The sequence below is a fragment of the Pagrus major genome, chromosome 20 (genome assembly GCF_040436345.1).
Source record: "Pagrus major chromosome 20, Pma_NU_1.0".
NCBI classification, from domain to species: Eukaryota; Metazoa; Chordata; class Actinopteri; order Spariformes; family Sparidae; genus Pagrus; species Pagrus major.
Genome location: NC_133234.1, coordinates 24,409,874 through 24,430,102, shown reverse-complemented (window position 1 = coordinate 24,430,102; position 20,229 = coordinate 24,409,874). Strand labels below are relative to the sequence as shown.

The window sequence follows — 20,229 nt, the reverse complement described above, 5'->3', positions numbered from 1 at the left end:
GGTCACACAGCGTCAGCTCAGCCTCAGCAGGCCTGTTTATAATGTGTGACTGACAGAAACAAACAGAAACAGACACAAAATGACAAACTGACATTGTTTTAATTACATAATTACTAATTTAATTGCTGTTAATTAATTTTATGCACGTTTTAATTATTAATCTGAAAAAGTTAAGCCTGGAGAAACCATAATAATAAAATAATAATAATGTACACATATAATTTCATAACATTTAGTACATGAGAACTACTTATTTTTATTTGTTTTACATTTAACCGAATGCGTCTTTACGCACGTTCCTTTGCGACTTCAGTCGGTTTTACGCAGGAAAATGACGCCACTTAGAGCTAGATTAAAATAAACTATATTGTAAAGTTAATTACTTCCCCTACTCAGCAGGTCAAGCCCGTCGCCGTGCTCGTGTACACCATTTATTCACATATTATCATTATTAATTAAATTAAAACTCCACCAGGTCTTTGTTCCTCTTTTATTTGTGCCAATAAAGACCTCCTCACAAACTCTTTTAAAGTCTACTCAATGAGAAGCAAAATAGGAGAATAAATCAATAAATAATTAACTGTCTTCATTTACCCCTCGTTGACTTCTTCTTTTAAATACTGAGCGTGCTTTTTACTTTAAAGGGAGAGCCTGTGCGTAATGATGAAAAACTCGAAGCTTCATTTTCCACACACACTTTTTTAAAAAACACACACATCTGAGAGCACTTGAAGATTCCCAGCAAAACTCTCTGAATAAGAAAAAGCACAACATTTGGGGAATATGTGCTTAATTTCCAATTTAGAGAGAAGAAGAAGAAAAAAGGAAGAAGAAGAAAAGAGAAAGTTGCAGCGAATATGTTTCATGTGAGACTGGAGATGAGTCAAAACAGATCTGTAACTCAAACCCACGGGGGCAGCTCGGCCCGCGCATGAAGCAGACCCACTGATTTTTTTATAGTTTCAAACGAACGAGCAGATTAAATGAGACTAAATGTGGATACCATGTACTTACAAAATGTTTTTTACTGCATACGAGCAGGCAGCCCTTTTTTTTGGTTTTCCCCAGTTTTTGGCTGAAGTGAACGTGGTCAAAGTCACGCCGAAATGACGGCCCGAGTCCTGCGAGAAGCACCAAATGAAGAGATCATCTGTTGGAAACTCAACCAAAGTGCCTTATAAAAAAACAGCATTTTTTAAAGGGAGATTCGTCTCATTGTATGTCTCTCCCCTCGTGAGAAATCACTAGAAAAGTTGATGTGTGTGACTGTGTTGGACAGTTAATCACACTGAAAGTCATTTCTGCTCTCTGATATTCCTACACGGATGGTCTCACAGGGCTGGTTGCACAGTTTCAGTGTAAATATTGCTTTAGGATCTTTTTTTGTTGGCTTCTATTTTGCAACAACCAGACGTTTGAAGAGAGGCCAGAGGTCATCCGTCATCCTGAGATTTCATTGCTGGGTTTTTGAAGAATCCTGGAATCTGAGCTGTTGTACAGTGTTTCCCCCCCAACAACCCTCCTCTCCTCTGATGTGAGACTCAGTGTGGACATTAAAGCTGCAGCACCGGGGTCCACTTCAGATTGCTGTCCGGGGGAAAAACTCTCGCCTGTTTACTGATGCATATTTTTTGCTCTCCGGCTTGTTGACTCTGGCGTGAAAAGCTCAGATGAGTGATTTAATGAGTGATATCAGCAGTGGGGAAGAGGGGAACGCTCATGTTTTTATGCATCGAAGGAAGTGAAATAAAGAGGGAGGGTGTGAAATATCGTTGGCTTATGAAAAAATAATAGACTTTTAAAAGTTTTCTTCAGTTTATGAGTGAATGTGATAAATCTGAAGAGCAAACATGTGCAACCATGTCGTCGACGGCTCTTTTATGCAGAGCTGGAAGTAGTTCACAGATCTGTTACTTTAAAGTCTAAGTCCTGCTTTCAGAATGTTACTTGAGTGAAAGTACAAAAAGTATTAGCCTCAAAATATACGTAAAGGAGCACTATGTAGTTTTAGGAAAGACATTTTAATCGGAAGAGAAAGATCTTCACTGACTGATTTTTTCTTTATGTCTGAACAAAATCAACAGACCTTCTTTGTTGTCATGACTGAATAAATTGAATAAACAAACTGACCTTAAAGGACATTGTGTAGTGTGGCGGACCCTGCCACCTTTCTAGCTTCAAACAGTGTTCTGGGAACCTTATTTTTACTTCTGAGAACAGCTTGTTTATTCACTTATGGAAAAATAAGTATTTCTGAGTTTGTATTATTGTAAATATTAAAATTCTGAGTTTGAATTTCTTCTCCAAAAACTACATAGTGCCCCTTTAAAGTACTCATTCCTATTTCAGAGAATAAATGTTATTTTATCGCATTATAAATATTCAGTGTTGTAAAAAAGTACCCAAAAGTCATACGTGAGTAAAAGTAAAGATATTGTGTTAAAATATTACATTAGTAAAAGTACGAGTAGTACTTGAGTGAAATGTCTTAAAGTATCTGACAGTAAATGAACTTTATCTATAATAATGCGTCATAATTTATAAGTTGATTTATCATCTTCATCATTTTCCTGATTATTGGAACCAGTTTTTTTTTTAATTTAAGCCGGTAAAATAAATTAATTTAAAAATTCACTCCTTTGGCTCAAAGTTACTTGTAACTAAAGTTATCAAATACATTAAGTGGAGTAAAATTACAATGTTGGCCTCCAAAATGTACTGTAGTAGACATATAAAGTAGCAGAAAATTTAAAATACAAAAGTAAAGTACAAGTACCTTAAAAATGTAATTTCGGTATGGTACTCCAGTAAATGTACTTTGTTACATTCCATCACTGTTACTATTGATACACTTTAATGTTGGAGCCGGTGAAGGTGGAGCTCATTTCAATTACCTCATATACTGCTGAGTAATTTAATCTATAGAAACACATTATAATTTATTTGTTTATTTACATTCTGTGTTATTAATCTGAATGAGCAAAGTTACTTGTATCCAATTGTAAAAAAAATAAATGTAGTGGAGTAAAAAGTGGTGCAGAACAGGAGTTCATGGCCTCCCTGGATGATTTATCGAGATATAAAAGTCACTAAAATACTTATAAAACATGGAAATTGCCTCCAGACATCTGTTAAGATATTTAATAATACCCTGCTGTGATTACTGATTTGTGTCTGATGTGTTAATGCCAGAAAAAAGTCTACTTACCTCATTAAAAAAATCTTAAAATGACATAAACTCCTTCACTGACAAAACGATAATCTATGAATGTGCAGATCATTTCAAAAGTTTGATTACTCGACACAAAATGTCTGAAAGTTCAAGTTCCAACATCACAACAGTCTAAACTGCACGTCGGACCGTGAATGATTTGTGGTGATGTCACACGGTCGCACTGAAGTATGCTGTTAAAAGATTTATGACGAGCGGAGAAACTTTCCTCCGTCAGCTGATGATTTTGAAATCATTCTGCGTGAGGAAGCTCAAACATCCGAGTGAAGTCACAAAACTCAAAACACATTTTTGGATTGAAGAGGAGCTTTAAGTATCTCCACTTGTTGCTTTAATAAACTCCGACATCTAAATCTGAGGATAAAGTCGCCCGAGACTTCTTTTTTTTTTTAAAAAGATGAATTTACATTTCATCAGAGACGATCTGAGGAGGAATGCCTCTGCAGGTTGTGGCTTAATAAATCAAGCAGCAGTTGAAATCCTCAGCTACAGGCCTGAATACTAAATATAAGTCATATGCTCAAATATCAGAAGAAGAAAAAGAGAGTAACTCCAGAAAAAGAGAGCAGAGCAGAGCAGAGCGGGACAAGACAGCACCAGAGTCCCCCGCTCCACCTCTGCTGTAAACCATGACAGGCCGTCTCACTGAGCCCTGGAGGTTGGGCTGCGACATTCAATCTCCACACAGGTTGAGGGTGTGTTTTTTCCCCACTTTTTCTCCCGACTGTAACAGCTGGCTCCATCGCTCCCCTTTCACCCTCTGATATGAAACTCCGTATCCGGTCAGACACTTTACGAGGATGTCGAGCCGTTTCAGGTCCCCCGGCCTTGGCTAAATCCCCTCAGCCCTCCCTCCTTTTAAATGGAGGGAGGATGGCAGCGAGGGGAAGGGGAGCGCTTGTTTCTCTGAGCGCGGTGATGGAAATGTAACCAAATACCAAAACTAGGGGTAAAGGGGGCGGAAGGGGAGCACATGTTGACTGACAGGTGCAGAGGTGGCCTGCTAAATAGAGCTCATTGGAGGGGACGGTGATTGTGCTTAAAGCGAGCATATCCACTAAGGCTATAATTGAAACTTAAATCCATATATTATGTGGAGTCAGCAGCACCACCTAACGAGGTGCGGCGCTGGTGTGTGTATGTGTGTGGACTGATGAGGGTGAAGCTTCAGGTACGCAGCCACTCGAGTGAATGATGACACAGAAGACAGAATTACAATCGTGACGTGTTTTATTGTCAGAGAACATTTCTGCCCTTGTGTTTCTTACAGGGGGGAGTTATTCTCTTTGTTTGGGCGAACCGTGTTGAGTTAAAGCGTTTTGTAAATGAACGAGGACCCATCAGTGCGTCTGCTGTGTAGCAAAACACAGCGAGGTGAACCAACCGTCAAGTATCAGGACTGAGGTGAGAGTCGAACACAAATCAACAGATTCAAGTTGAAGAGACGTGTATACATGTCCTATTTTTATACCCTGACTGAAAACCAAAAGTCCATCTTTTAATAGCATGATGTCTTTATGATCATTATATATCCTCTTCTTCTAATTTGCATTGTACAATGCAATAACATAAATCTGTGTGGATCCATAGGAGCAATTTACACTGTACAAGATCATTTAACATCAGTCATGTACAACAGAGACAGAGGAACTGGTGGGCCCCCATATAAATAAATACAGAATATATACAGTACACACACATTTCAATGATTACAACCTGATGTAATAATTAGGTGTGTTCTTCTGTAAATCATCCATTTTGATCCGAATCATTTCCAGCTCATTTCCTGATCTAGAGTGAGCACCAAATGAGCAGCATGTTAAACACACAGAGAAAATAATGCGTCCATCATCCGGCCTCCTCCGAGCACGACAAGTGGTTAAAGGGAGGGTTAAAATAAAGGGTCTGTGAGGGGCAATCTATGAAACTAAAGAAGCTGGAGGTAGAGCTGCGTCCTCTGGATCCCTGCGAGGCTTCTTGCAGGTGAGCGCCAGCAGCAGCAGCATGGGCAGGTGCCAGAGGCTGCAGAAGAACAGCTGGCGGGCGCTGCTGCGGTCCCCCTTTTGGTAGAAGCGGAAGGCCAGGTAGCTGATGTACAGGTTGATGGGCAGGGAGATGACAGGGAAGTTCCAGGTGGTGACGTCCAGCACGGGCGCCAGAGAGGACAGGCCGATCAAGCCCAGGCTGTGGCGCAGCGCCACCCTCTTGCACATGCCGGGGTGGGTGACGGACATCATGCGGTAGCCGCCGCGGGAGTAGTCCTCCCTCAAGTTCCAGCTGAGGGCGTTGAAGTGAGGGAACTGCCAGCTGAACAGGAAGCCGCCCAGCAACAAGGCACCTGAGGGGGAGACAGAGTCACGGGATTAATGACAGAGTCATGCAAATTTTCAGACGACAGAACATATTTATGTATTTATGTTTATTTTCATTATTTCATGGCTTTATTACATACTGTAGCTGAAGACTGACATGAAACGCTCTACCAACTGAGCTCTACCTCTTTTATTTATGTTATTATTATTATTTTAGGCCTTTTCTTGGCTTTATTGATAGGACAGACTTAAAGAGACAGGAAACGTGGAGAGAGAGAGAGGGAGGATGACATGCAGCAAAGGGCCACAGGTCATACTCCAACCCTGGGCCGCTGCGTGAGGACGCGGCCTCTGTACGTTGGACGCATGCTCTACCAACTGAGCTGCTGAGGCGTCCCCAGAGAGCCTGTTTTTAATCTTTGAAATGGTGACAGAAGGCAGTGATCCCCTAACTTTAACACATTCATCCTACAAAAGAAACACCTTGTTGCAAAAACGTATTTATAATATACAATATGTAAGTATTAAGTATAAGAAACTAAAAACATCTGGCTCAGCTTTTAGTTAGTTAATATCAGAGCAAAAAAAGGTGATTTAGTTCACGACTATAACCAGAGAAATGATTTCTCCTCCATGATAAGAGTTTTATCAATCATCATCTAAACCCTAACTTGCACAAAATGTTGCTGATTATCTTTACTGGCGCCATTTCTACCGAGGGGGGAAACTTTTCTCTGAAGCTTTACACTGTGTGGTTATAATTAGTGCTACATGTGACGCTTTGAATGACTCAAACCAGAAGAACAAGTGTACAGACTGACAGGAAGTCAAGGAAATAATCCCTCTACAACCACCCCGACACTTCGTTTGTCAGTGACAGTAGCTTGTGTTTCGCCTTCAGTGTGAGGGCGACAAATACATCTGTCGACTGTCATGTTTACTGCGAGCACTAATTAGAATGAGTCAGCAGGACGGGCGACGGATCAGAGAGCAGAGCTGCAAACAGAGCAACTAGTTTCTCTTCTCTTGCTTTTTAGTTGCATAAAATATCGTCTGAAACGATGTAATGAGGCTGCACAACAGTGTTTTTTTAAAAGCTTTCATACATTTAAAGAGTTATTAATTAATCAGCGGCGATCTTTGGAAATCAGATGGAACAGAGCTGCTTAAGTTTTATAGATCACAAGCTAATAAATTCATTAAACTTCATGTTGAAAGACACAATTTCTTTTTTGGCATAAATATAAACTTGCTCAATGAAAACACACACAACAACGTGATGAAACACATTTCATACAGCTGCCACAACAGAAACAACTGAATGTGTTCACCCGACAGGCTGAATGAGCCCCTCAGTCTCCGTCTCTTCACTGACTTAACATCACATTCACTCTGCAGACACTTTTGTCCGACGCCACTTACAATAAGAGCATTCAAACTCCACAGGAACAAGGAACAAGAGTGTGAACGGCGCTGCAGGGACTCTGGGCCGTATGTAAATACAGCTTTATGTGGCGAGATCAGAGGGGGCACGTTGTATCCAGTGAAGAACCAGGGCTGCAAACTAAGCATCATTCTCAACTTCATTTGATCTGCCGCTTATTTTATTAATTTAATTGTTTAAACTTAAAAATGGTTTTGAAAAACTTAGAAAACTGTTAAAAACACAAAGACATTCAACTTTCTATCATAGAAGAAAACAAGCTAATATTCCCATTTCGGTCATTAAAGTCGTTGACAGCTAATTTTCTGTTGATTCTCCGTTTGAATAATTGACTAATTATTTTAGCTGCAGATTATCCGAAGCCTCAGACTGAACTTCTGACGGGATGAACTCTGGCACAGACTGATAAGATGGAGACTGCGTTAAGGATCCTAAATTACTGCGAGGAAAGGATGATTGTAATTGAAATATAATAATCTTTATAGCACCTTTAACGTTATATTACACCTTTTGATGATAATACCAACTTTTTACTTAATATCCATACCAAAGGGCTCCGAAGACTTTTCAATTAGCTGCTGAAATGTAATATTTATGAAAGTCTAACATAAACTACTTGGGGGGAAGACAAACGCAGCTATATGAACTTTATATGAACTTCAGAAACTGCAGCAGCTCTTTGTCCTCCTACACTGTCTGCAGACTGACACGTTTGAAAGGTGAGATTACCGATACCAAAAATAGAGCTGATTATGACACCGATACTGTGGTTGAACATGACTCATTTGCTTTTTATTCAGTTGATTTCTTCGTCTGTAGACCATCGCCACGTGAGAAACATCATTTCGATTGCGTTTTTCCTAATTATATATAGTTTTATAAAATATCAGAAATAGTGGCCAGACCGCTCTTTCTTACGTAGAAGATAAAAGTGATGTTTTTTAAAATGTTTCTTTATCCAAAAACGTATAATTTACACTGATATAAAACAGAGAAAAGCTGGAAATCCTCACATTTAATGAGCTGAATCTCGTGAATGTTTGGCATCTGTGTTTAATAAAAGATGCCTCTCAACTTACTTTCAGCACTAGTATCTAAACACATGTATATACGCACACACGCGTGAGTCTATCTATACTCCACGTCTCCGCCGGTGATTCGTACCTGGCTCCAGACAACCTGTGGCGGCCGTCCAGCCCATGATAGGAGGTATCGCGCCCACCGCCGCTCCCACCCAGGTGTTGCTGATGCTGAGCCTCTTGAGCGGTGTGTAGCAACACGTGTAGAGGAAGATGTTGAGGGCGCCCAGGAAGCCCGTCAGGGGGTTCACCACCAGCGTGAGCAGAGCGACTCCGGGAACCCCGCAGGCCAGAGCGAAGGACACTGCATGGAGGGGACTGGAAGAAGAGAAAAACAGAGGGAGAGAATATGAGCATCAGCTAAGTCAGCAAGAGAAAGAAAAAACATACAAAAACATGTTTGAAAGATGAGTTTCAGATGTTTTTTTTAATAAAAGGCGAGTCACAAAACACAGATTCAGGCTCAGACAAAAGCCCATCACCGTCATGGGAACTCTGGGATGATAAAAGTTTTGTGGGCTTGTGCAGACACAAGATAAGACAGTGATAGCTGCACATGTTCAACACACACACACACACACACACACACACACACACACACACACACACACACACAAAGACCTACAGGGGCCACACACTGACAGTCAGCAGCCGTCTCAAAACAGGAGGCTCAGGGGAAGCTCATCTGATAAGAGTTTGTCAGGAATAAAAGTAGCCCTGTAAGATGAAGAGCATGTGCACACGCCAGAGATCAAAACTAGCTGGAGAAAACCACTGCGGCTCAGGCTTTTAGCCGGATGAAGACTTCCTCCTCCTCCTCCTCCTCCTCCTCCTCCTCGTCCACCTCCCCCTCATCTTTTATTGAAAGCAGTGATGGCGAGGTCTGGTTCAAATTCACCAGTAAATGCTCCATAAATTAAAGAAAGGGCTAGATTAAAATCTTGACCAAACGCAGGCCTTTTTCTTCAAAAAGCAAACAGGGCTGTTATTTTGGTGGTGTGGCCGTGCAGGGAGATTGGAAGCATTAATGTGATTAGTGGTGTTATGTCTGTTTTATGTGGGCTGAGGTGGGGCCGTGCAGGCTGGCTGTGGGCTGTCGACAGTCTGGCTGTGGGCTGGGCTCGGTGGGGGTCAGGACGGGGAGTGTGTCACATGGCCCTGAGGTGGGTTTACTGTCCCCTGCTTACAGTCTGACACAGCAGCAGCGCTGCGTCAGGTGGGTAACGTCAATAACAGGAGGTCAAGGACGAGGAAGCCTGGTTAGACCACAATCAAGGTTAGAGATCTAAATGTAAAACACAGGGAGTTTATATATTAGGGTTAAAGAAACAGGACGGCGGAGCTACAAAGATTAGCTGATTAAGTGATTAGTCATTTGAAAGAAAATTAGCTGCCAGCTGTTTTAAATATCACTTAAAGGGGAACGCAAACAATTATTCACATTAAGGTGTGTTTACAGGTCTTGGGGAGCACTACTGCATATGTGGAAAAAAGTAGTATGAAGCCTTTTGTGGCTCCAGAGGAAGCTGCGTGAAATCTGATAAATTGCCTCCAGTATTTGAAAAGAAAGACGAATGCGTGGAAGAGAAAAAATAATATCTCTGGTTCTGCTGTATCAGTTTTAAACAGTCCATAATGAGGGCCAGGGTGGACTTCTTTTCAAAACCTGGTGCCTACATCACCCACCATGCAACTGAGTGACATCACTGGAGGCAATTCACCAGATTAAATGCATACCGTCTGTCTGATAATTCCAAAAAACAAATAAACAAACACAAAAAAGTTGAACATTTAAGTTTTCTTAATACAGCAAACTCCATTTTCTGATGAAGACCATGAGATGTGACTGAAAGCTCAGTAAAAAGCTAAAAGTGGACCTGGACTTCTGTTACATGAAGAAAATAATCCTAGTGAGAACAATAGACACACATGATTAAAATAATTTTAACTCCAGCGCACTGACTGTCAGTTTGTTGTTATAAACTAATCAGAACCATCTGCAGCCTCAAAAAAAGTTTGCAATGTGCGTCTCCACCTTGATGAGACTAAAACTTCTGTTCCTCCTCTTACCAAGCTGAAAGCTATTTAGCCTCACCACATGTAGAAGCCTCAAACTCTGCAAAAACCACTACAAAGGCCGAGGGACTGTCATCCACGTTTCACAGAAGAACAATAAAAGGACGGGAAAGATGATACACCATTGTAGTCCCGGCATAAGATGACAAAGTATTTCCGACGCTGACATGAGAGGCGCAGACAGACTCCTGCAGTAAAGACAGACAAAGCTGAGGAACATCACTCGGCTCGTGCAAAAAGCCTCGTCCTGAAGACGGCATGGAGAAAGTGTAAAATGTGGCCTTCTGATGGCTTGTTTGACAGGACAGTCCAGCCTCCCATCTGCTCGCTGTCTCTACACAAGATTGTATGTGCAAGTGAGAAGAAGGAGGAGACAAAGAGCCAGAGATTGAGTGTTTCTGTGTGTCTCAGAGACAGACAGACACCTCTTGTCAGGGGGCAGCCTAAAAGCCGGAGAGAAGAGGCTTGTGTTTAGACAGAGAACATCTTCCATCCGCAGCTCAACAGCACCAGAGTCCACTTTTAAACAGCTTGTCAAGGGAGAATTCCTGAAACTGGGATGAGATAGCTGCAGGTCAAGGTCCAAGCTACGGTACTAACAGGCTGTTCAGTCATAAAGTGGCCATGTTTCTGGTAGGAAACAGAGCAATTAAGCTTCCACTTGTTAGCCTCTATGGGAGAGGTGTGAAACCCTTTAATGTCAACAGGCTGTTTTGCTTTTGGTCTTCCTGAATAAAAAACGAAAGCAGAGATAGAAAGATTATCCCGTCTGAGTGAAATTCAATGGAGGCAGTTTCCCGGCACAGAAAACGGGTGAAGAGGACACTTGTTGTGGTTGGTTTGTGGTGTTTTTTTGGTTCACGCATCAGGGGATATGTGTGCGTCTGCCTGCTGCTTCACAGTGGCAGTCTTCCAGATGGGCAGGTAGAGACGAGAACATCCAGGTCTTGGTTTCTATTACCTGGAAATTACTTTTCTTCTTTTTCTTTTTTACTCGGAGAATCTGTTGAAATTCAAGTCCAATGAAAAATATTCCCACTTAAGCACAATTTTTAATTGCATTATAGGTGGAAGTGAAACACTGTAACAGTAACATTAGCTAATGTGTTATCAAATACGTTGTTTCACCTTGAAATATGTCCAGATTTTAACCATCTGTCATCTTTTATGAAACTTGCAAACTGAAACACAGCCGCATATTATTATCCCAGCAGTTGAGCTTCCCACCTTGAGTGTGACATCAGAGGAAAATGGCCACCTTACGAATACAGTCTATAAACACAGATAAAAATTTGACCGCAATTTCTCCAGTTCCTCCGGGACACTGAAGTCTTCCGAGACACGTGGACCGGGACAAACCCCGATCCAGTCTTTGAGTCAGATTTCTAGGAGCGTAGCGATGCACGCAGTTCACTGAGCACAAAAGCCGAGGTTATCTGACATCTAAGCAGTAAACTACACCCTAACCCCCGTGCCTCCTCCCTCCCCAACCTGCTAACAAGCTCGCGTTACACCTGACAGGTGTGAGGCAGAGGACCGTCACTGCTGGCATGCCTTTCTGCTACTGGGCATCGAGGATCTCTGGCTGCTGTTACTCTTACAGGTCTGCTTCTGCACCACAACAACTCAATAACTACAGGTGGAGCAGAAGGGTGTAAGTCAATATGGGATGTTTGCTCAGTGCTACTGTTTTATTTAAGGTGTGGTCTTATTTCAGATATTGCATGCAAATACACAGGTCAGGCCATGTTTTACCCCGTCAGCAAGACGAGGTACAGTAACATTCAAATCCAGTCCAGTAAAATGGTACAAAATGCAGCTTTGAAGGCTCATCAGCTGTCATGAAGTGTTGCTGCGATGTCTCCTTATTGAACTGAACCCCATGCTGAGCAGCTGCCTCTCTCTCCTCCACTCAACTCACTCTTCACTGTCTTTTTAAAAGTACAAAGGGTGCACGTAGGGCTGCTGTACCTCATCTTTCATACAGAAGATCCTGAGAAAATGCTGCACAAAGACAGAAAGACTGATACCTGATTTGTCCTCTGACGAGTGGACGGTTCTTTGTGCGGTTCATGTTGGAGTCGAAGGGCACCTCGAAGTACTGTGGAGACACAGAACAACAGGTGGGTTAATGCAGGAGACACACACACAAACATCTATCTTTTCCCCTGCATGCACAATATATCACGTATTACTGCAGGTAGCGGTGAAGAGGAATCATTTTGAGTGTTTTCAGGCAACACTATATATATGCAGGTGTGTTCTTGTACACCTCCTACACTGCAGCTCAAAAAGGTACAGATGTGGTTTAGCAAATATAGCAGCGCTGTGGTGCAAGAGATACAGACACCAAAAAAGGTACGAGTGGAAAATAACAGCCCGTGTGAAATAATCTATGTCTCGTTAACATTCACAGAAATGTAAATGGACCTGGTATATTCATAACTGCCTCTGCGAATCTTTTCTACGCAACATCTGGAGGGGAAACAATGTGAGCAGAGCCACTTAAGGCACCGTCACAGCAAACCTCTGAACCAAAATGCTCACCCTGCACTTGGAGAGTAAATGGACTGGAGGTGGAAGGTGGAGGCTGTGGGCTGTCGGGTGGGAGGTGGTGGAGGGTGTTCTGGGATACAACTATGTGAAAAACTACTTATACTCCTGTTTTATGATCTGCTCTGGAGGAGTATGCTTCAAAGTGCTCCCATGAGATTGGCAATGTGTGACTAAAATGCAAACACATGGGGTGCTTAAACGCAGGAACTGGCTAATCTGTGTGTGTGTGTGTGTGTGTGTGTGTGTGTGTGTGTGTGTGTGTGTGTGTGTGTGTGTGTGTGTGTGTGTGTGTGAGACTGTGTGTGTTTGCTTGCCCGCATAAGAGCCTTTGACTAATGAAGAAAACAGATAAAGCACTTAGACTACAGAATATCGAGATCCATCTCTTCTGATATATGGTTCACATAAAATATCTAATAAACAGATAATCCACTTTTCTCTTCTTAAACCCCAGTTCCAAGATTTACTGCATTTATGACATCAGAAAGCCACCATATTATTAAAAAAAAAAACTCCTGGTGGAGGGCACTGCCTCTTATATCTTATAGATTTTTATTCTGAAGAACATTAGAGGAGTGGGCTGCAGCATTAAGGTCTGAAGTACAAGATATCTCACAATACTCCACTGGGACTTGGAGCCAAGATTCAAATTCAAAGCCAACCAACAAAAGATCTAAAATGTTTGGTAACAATTTGGTGTTGTAAGAGGGTTCAAGCTCCTTAAAATATAAGAATTAGCTGCCTTTCTTTGTCATATATGATAGTAAATGAAGAGTCTGGACTCTTAGTTAGTTGGACAAAAGAAGCAATTTGAAGACATCAATTTGGGCTCCGGCAGAATAATCGATAATGAAAATGTTAGTTGCAGCCATTTCATCATTAAGGCTTGTCAGTCTTTGCATTGATTCGCATGAGCTATGGCTGAGCCTCCTTAGGTTTTCTGGGTAGAAATGGATCACAGACACCCAGTGCAGCTACACTTCATTCAAAGAGAAAATATGCCTCTATTTTCAAGACAAAAATGAGCATTAATCATAAGAAGAAATGGAGCCTTTGAGCGGTTAGAAAAATAGGTAAATATAGCTCCCGTTTTGAGCTCCAGTCACTGCTGACAGAGTGACACTAAAACCCTCCAAGCACCCAAAAACATTCAAATGAACTCTGGAATAATCTCCCTCCAAAAGCTCCAAAGAAAATCTCCTGCTTCCCTTTTTCCACCTTTGGTTCAGTTGTAGTAGAGAAGTAGCTAGCTGGGTCTGACTGGACTGGGCCGGGCTAATGGACAGCTGTGTATGCGGCTGTGGGACCCCAAGGCCCGGGCTGAGGTGTTAATTCTATTTCCTGGGTCAGGAAATGCGTCAGGAGGTCAGGGGCCGCATGAGAGAGAAATGCACTTTGTGGCCAGGCCAGAGCAGAGCAGTGCTGAACCAGGCCTCGGGCAGGCCCAGGGCCAAGCTCGCTGCAACAGTGCTCACATAAAAAGGATCCACTTAGTTTCCAATAACATCATCCCACATGTAAGGAAAGACCCAGATACTGTGCATTACTGCGCTCTGTGGATTGTGCCCCCGCAGACGTAAAAGGCACCTGTACAGTAAATAAGAGGAGAAGCGAAGGAGAACTTCCCAGAGTGAGAAAAGTATTTCCAAACACGAGATCCACAGTGTTGCCGTTGTTTGGACGAACCCGTCGTGTGTGTATACGGATGATTTGATGTGAATGTCAAAGTCACTCAGTCCAGCCCCGGTGCGTGTGCTGTGTTGTCATTTCACAGTTTGTCCAGTTCTGCTCTCGTTCCTCCCTCTCTGCCTTTTAAGTCAGAGCGCCTCATCTGGTTCACATCAGCGGCCCTCTCAACCCGTGTCATTATTTCCGCCCAACGCTGCCATGTGTTACAGTGATGGCATTAAAATAATTGGGCCATTTGTGTTTTGTGTGCATGCACGTGTGCTGCTACAGGTAGGTCTGAAGGCTCGGTTCAGAGTGCATTGGCTTAAAACTGACGGGTGTTTGCCTGCATTTAGTCGAGGTAACATGATTGTGTAATTACCTTGCATAACATTCGGTGGTTATAGCTTTTAGCAACAAGCTCAATCTCCAATAGGGCACTTCTGACCAGAGAACACCAGTGTGGATATTCAGGGCTCTGGACTAACTTTTTTACAATGGCTGCACTGGTGCGGCTAACTCTTTCATTTAGGTGCTCCTAGATAGATAGATAGATACTTTATTTATCCCGAGGGAAATTCAAGTGTCCAGTAGCATACAAAATACAAAAACATACATTACACATATATAATATATAAAATTAAAATTAACAGTAGCTACAGTAAACTGCACATAATTTAAGGGCATCCCATAATACATTTTTATTTAATTTCTTATCACATTTTGTAAATTACATGAACAAATAGTGAAAATACATGTTTTTCTAAAAAATGGTGATAACCTGAATTGTTAAACTGCTTAATTTTCACCAATGAATATGTTTAGTTGCACTCTAAGCGAAGCTTATAAGCCTTTAATCAAATTTAAAAAATTAAAACATTAAAAAATAGGCCAACCCCCCAAAACACTCATGCTACTGAATTATTGTTTAAAGTTATTGTTCATCAATGTTTTTTACTATTCATATGCAAATAAATCTATAATTGTTTTTACAATCTTTCAACAACATAATCTGAAAATAATGATCAATAAACACAAATTTAATGGAGAAACACAATAAAGCAACAACTTTTCTTCCTTTATTACAGTGCTATGATTATGATAATCAGATATTACAATCTTAATAAAAAATAAACTTAATAATTTAAATGTGCCATAAGAGTTTTACAGAGTTTATACCTTTATGTGCTTTTTGATGCATTAAACAGCCGCTCTGTGTAACACAGGCTATTATAGGCCTTCAATAAATTATTAGTGATATAAACTTGTATGACAGCTGAACAGCTTTGCATTGAATTAATAAAAAAAAAATATTTTAATTGTTCCTACATTATTATTTATCTTTGAAACAGAGTTTGTTCGTTCTTAACCAGCCTGCGTCATTCATTGACACACCGTGACATATCAAATTAATATTACTGTTTCTTTTGTAAGTTCTTCAGTTCACTCATGATTCACTCACTAGAAATGCTGAGCATTCGAGCAAGATGGTGCATTACTGACAGCAAACAAAAGGTCAGAAATGGATGAATGAATGGATCGGGGTACACATAACCATATACCTCCAGCGGGACGGGGTTGGTTTTGATTCAGGCAGCTTTTGATGGATCGCCCTGAACCGGAAGTTATGGAGAGTCGGCTGCTGCTTTCAATTATGAACACAAACACATAAACACACACACACAAAACCCATAACTGTACCAACAATTATCTGCCAGATGATGTGGACGGAACACAGGCGAGACCAAAGTGAGAAGTAAAGGAGAGGGGGTGTTCAGCTGCCAGATCCTTTGAGCAATCAAAGACGGAACGTGATCCACCGCCAACCACCAGGGCTCAATTGATAACAGGCTGCAGGCAGGCATTTCCTGTTCTTGTGTAGACGCGACGGAAGATAACCTGGCTTTGTATCATGATATAATTCATGGTCTGCATAGTTTTGACAAGGTGTGGATATCATGGAGATCATTTAATTAATAAGACTGAAAAACATTCACACTTTGACTGTGCACCAGCCGCTCCTTGTGCTCCCCATAGGAAAAGGTGTGCCTGACTCGGCCCACACCTCCTATCTGCCTGCAAAAACAACAATGGGGAGTGCAGTGAAGGTCGGACAGATGAGCGATACTGTAACTACACACTGTGCATTTACTGTGTTTACTCGAGAGGCAGGAGTGTGCCTAAACACAAGCACAAGAGCACACACAGCTGAGCAGCTGTATGGCTTTGGCTCACAGGAACATCAGCTGGCCTAAACAGCACGTCTCTCTCGCTCTGCTGAGGAAAACCCAGGTGCATGGGCTAAACCCAACAAAAAGACCAAGTCATCACTTGTCAGAATGTCACCTGTTTGCACACTGGAGTTGAATGGTAGACTCAAACATCCACAGGGGTGGGTGTTGCTCCGATGCAATGCGAGCCAAGTCTACTTAAAAAAAAAGCACAAGAGCTCTCAAAGCCCCCCTTCAACACCAACTGTGAACTGTCTCTGATCAGCCACTTGACAAACAAGCAGCCAAAGATTTACATAGATTAAGCTCTCCTCAGAAGTCAATTCAATGGCTCTGGCAGACATTCACACTGTTTTGAAGTCAAATGAAAGAAAGGAAATGGAACAAAACAGACAAGGCATGCAACCCGACTCGTCACAACACAAAAACGCTGGTATGGCAGATTAAGGTTATTTCAAGGTGTTTCTGCGGTAGAAGTGGGGCCGCTGCTCTGTCACAGAAATGCTTTTGATGTCTCTTGAGTGAAATGAAGTCTTGGAGCAATGTGAGCAATGCTGTGATTTTACACTGCTTCCCTGAAGAACCTGTTAAACACCTCCAAAGTACTTATTACACTGTTAGCAAGAACCTGTGAGTGCATGGAGAGCAGAAGTGTGAGTGCATGGGGAGCAGAAGCCATTAGAAAAAAGTCAGAAAATATGCAAAACATAACAGAAATATGTGAGAGAAGAAATGAGGAAACAGTGGGAAAAAGGGAGGAAACTTAAAATAACTTGAAGTGTAGAGGAATAGGGGGTTTATTACTGGTATAAATGTTGCAGGTATAGGGTGGATTTTAATAACACCTTACACAAAATACATCAAAAGCACGTGAAACATGAGTGAAGGCTTCCCTTTGTACTAAAAAGAAAGCTTGTTGTAAGGTTTTAAGAAGTCAGAATACAAAATATCCTGAGGGCACCATGCAGGAATCCGACTCGTACGGGGTGTCACGATTCTCCGATCCATGATTTGAATCAAACTTTTTTTTTTCCCAGCACTGACGGCTATCGCACCTGCACTTATGAAGATGTGTTTTATGCCCTGACAGCTGTCAATTAACATTTCCAAATCTTTCTTTTTAAGATAGGAATATTTTACGATGAGAGCTTCACTTCATCCTGGTGACTTTTTGCAAGTTAGGCTTAGGCAAGTTCAAATAATATTCACCCAGTATTAAGTTTCCAGAGTTAACAAAAGAAACACCCTGAGGGGATTCAACAATAAACAACAAAATACAAGTTTATTTTTTTAAATAGCTAAATCTGTCAGGAGTGAACCATCTTACCAAGAAAATCAAGAAAAGGATCATAAAAGAGGAATATAAACCCGACATTTCCGTCCCTGATAGTGTTACTTTCTCTTCGTATGTGTGAAGTGAGTGCAGGTGGAGAAAAAACAAATCCTCGAAGAATTGCTTACCCTGCTTTTGATTTCTCTGATCAAACTTGAAAGCTCATTTTGACCCTGAACAACTGGAAACTGGATTTTTTTTTTGCCCTAAAGTGTTAAAACGAGTACTGAGCACATCTCCATCACTTCATTTCTGTCAGTGAGCAAATTGCAATGTTTAGTTCACACTATCTGCAGCGGAGGTGAAAGATAAAAACTGGAGACATGTGTCTGTGTCTGGAATGCTGCATACGGACAGCTGGCAGATGTTTCTCGGGTTCCTCGCCCTCTGCGATCCTTTGATGTGATGAGAAACTCGTATTGTTTGCGATGTTTAATTCATGAGAGAAGACGTCATCACATAACCTATGATCTGGAGTTCTTTTCACAGCCGAGTCGTACACGTTTCCATGTCAGCACAGTGACTTCTGTATGTACACACAAGACATTTTGCTTCAAACTCTGTACTTCTTGGTCTTCAAAACACCAAAAACAGCACTATCCTGCCGCTACACACTAAAGTCTCCTCTCGTTCTTTACAGGCACCACTGTAGAGACTGCAGTACTCCCGTCTGGCCAAGGAGTGGATCACGTCTCTGTGCTGGACCCACACCTCCTCTCCCTCTCTTTATAGTGGTCTGTGTAGAGCTGTTGGCAGCAGTTCAGCTGGCACAGCCTCCCTCTTGATTAATGGCCTGAGTGTGGGACAGTGAAGTGCTAAACTGTCCTTATGTTAATCAGCCAATTAATGCTGAGCAGAGCCACATTACCTCTGCCCTAATCAGTCCCTTTGCCTGTGAAGATATGAGCAGGATCTGGGAAAAGCTTTACCGCAGGGTAGAGGCATGCTACACTCTCGCTGCCCTGAGCCACGATGAGAGGGAAGGATTTGCTGGAACAAAAAAGAGGATGAAGATTGATACGGAGAAAAACAGAAAATGCTAAAAGTAGAGGAATATTTCGACATGCCGCTTTTCTTTTAACTCGTCTGATCAAAGGAGGGTTTGACAGCAGCTGCTTTGCCTCCATAAACGACAAAGAAAAGTTTTGTTGTGCAATTTACAATAAATGAGTGCCGTCTATTTTGGTTGCGTGTTGAAGACAGTTTCAAACCGCTAAAACAGGGTCTGGGGGAATATGTTGCCTTGTTTATCATCGTGCGTGCCTTGTATGTCAGATCACATCACTACTTTCATCATTAATGCAGCGTTAAGACCAAGCCACAGTGCCTCCTAGTGTGAGGGAGGACTCGGATTACACGCCGAACTCTTGGTGGATGATGATGAGGATGACAGCAAATCAAGAAAAAACCACCTCCCACAAGGAGATATTTCATTCCAGCGTATGTTTGTTTAAAGCCTACTACAGGCCCCAGATTCATAATTTACAAATGTAGTCAAAATATGCGTCACACCATAAGAATGTTACAGAAGAAAGAATTGTTGGATTTGGGGCCAAATCCTCGAATATTAATCTTCATTTGTAGAAAAAGAGTTTTAGGATCATTTGCCACTGCACTAGACATTGTGACATGCTGGCTCACACATTCATTTTCACTCCACTGTAAACACATCTACTGTGCAAACAAGACAAATTCCTTTGTTGGAGTGCTGGCGAGCCATATCTCCAGTCTGAGCCTGATAAGTTAACGTTCTTACTAATGAGGGCATTTCACTTCAGTTCCTGATTACCATTAACTGTGCACACACTTGACTGCTTTCTATTCAGTCTCACATACTGTGGGAAAACATATCAGTGAAAGCTGAATTCGTGGAACCAGACAGTGTGTGTGTGTGTGTGTGTGATCACTTGTTTAAAGAGAAATAAACAGTCCTTTCCGCCATCAGTGGGCATTTGCAAATAACTGTGAGAGTGTGACTGACATGACATGCTACAAGTTTGAAAGGTTTTCAACAGTCTGGGCGCAGTTGAAAAAGAGGCATGTGCATGACCGTGTGTACGTTTGAGAGAATGTGAGTGTTTAGATTTTTCGTGCGCAGCTGTGTCCGACCGCAACGAGACGGGAATGGGTGTGATCGTGTGTGTGTGTGTGTGTGTGTGTGTGTGTGTGTGTCAGCTTTAATGCGGCTCTGATACAGCTCTTCCCGAAGATCTCGAAAGAAATGCACCCCTTGGAAATTAGAAGCGATAAGGTGCGGACACGTATGAAGGCCCTCACTGTTCTCTCAAACATGACAGC

The 20,229-nt window shown here is 41.9% G+C and overlaps 1 protein-coding gene across 1 annotated transcript in view; it reads right to left on the bottom strand.

The window, feature by feature from the left end:
• Positions 1 to 4,444: 4,444 nt before the first annotated feature.
• The window catches only part of cox10 (cytochrome c oxidase assembly factor heme A:farnesyltransferase COX10), a 34,484-nt gene continuing 18,699 nt past the window's right edge, over positions 4,445 to 20,229 (bottom strand). The window contains exons 5-7 of the mRNA XM_073488937.1: positions 12,174 to 12,244; positions 8,153 to 8,385; positions 4,445 to 5,570 (exon numbers count right to left, since the gene is read on the bottom strand). Of these exons, the coding sequence (XP_073345038.1) occupies positions 5,152 to 5,570; positions 8,153 to 8,385; positions 12,174 to 12,244 (723 nt within the window). The 3' untranslated portion in view covers positions 4,445 to 5,151. The remainder of the gene's footprint in view (positions 5,571 to 8,152; positions 8,386 to 12,173; positions 12,245 to 20,229) is intronic.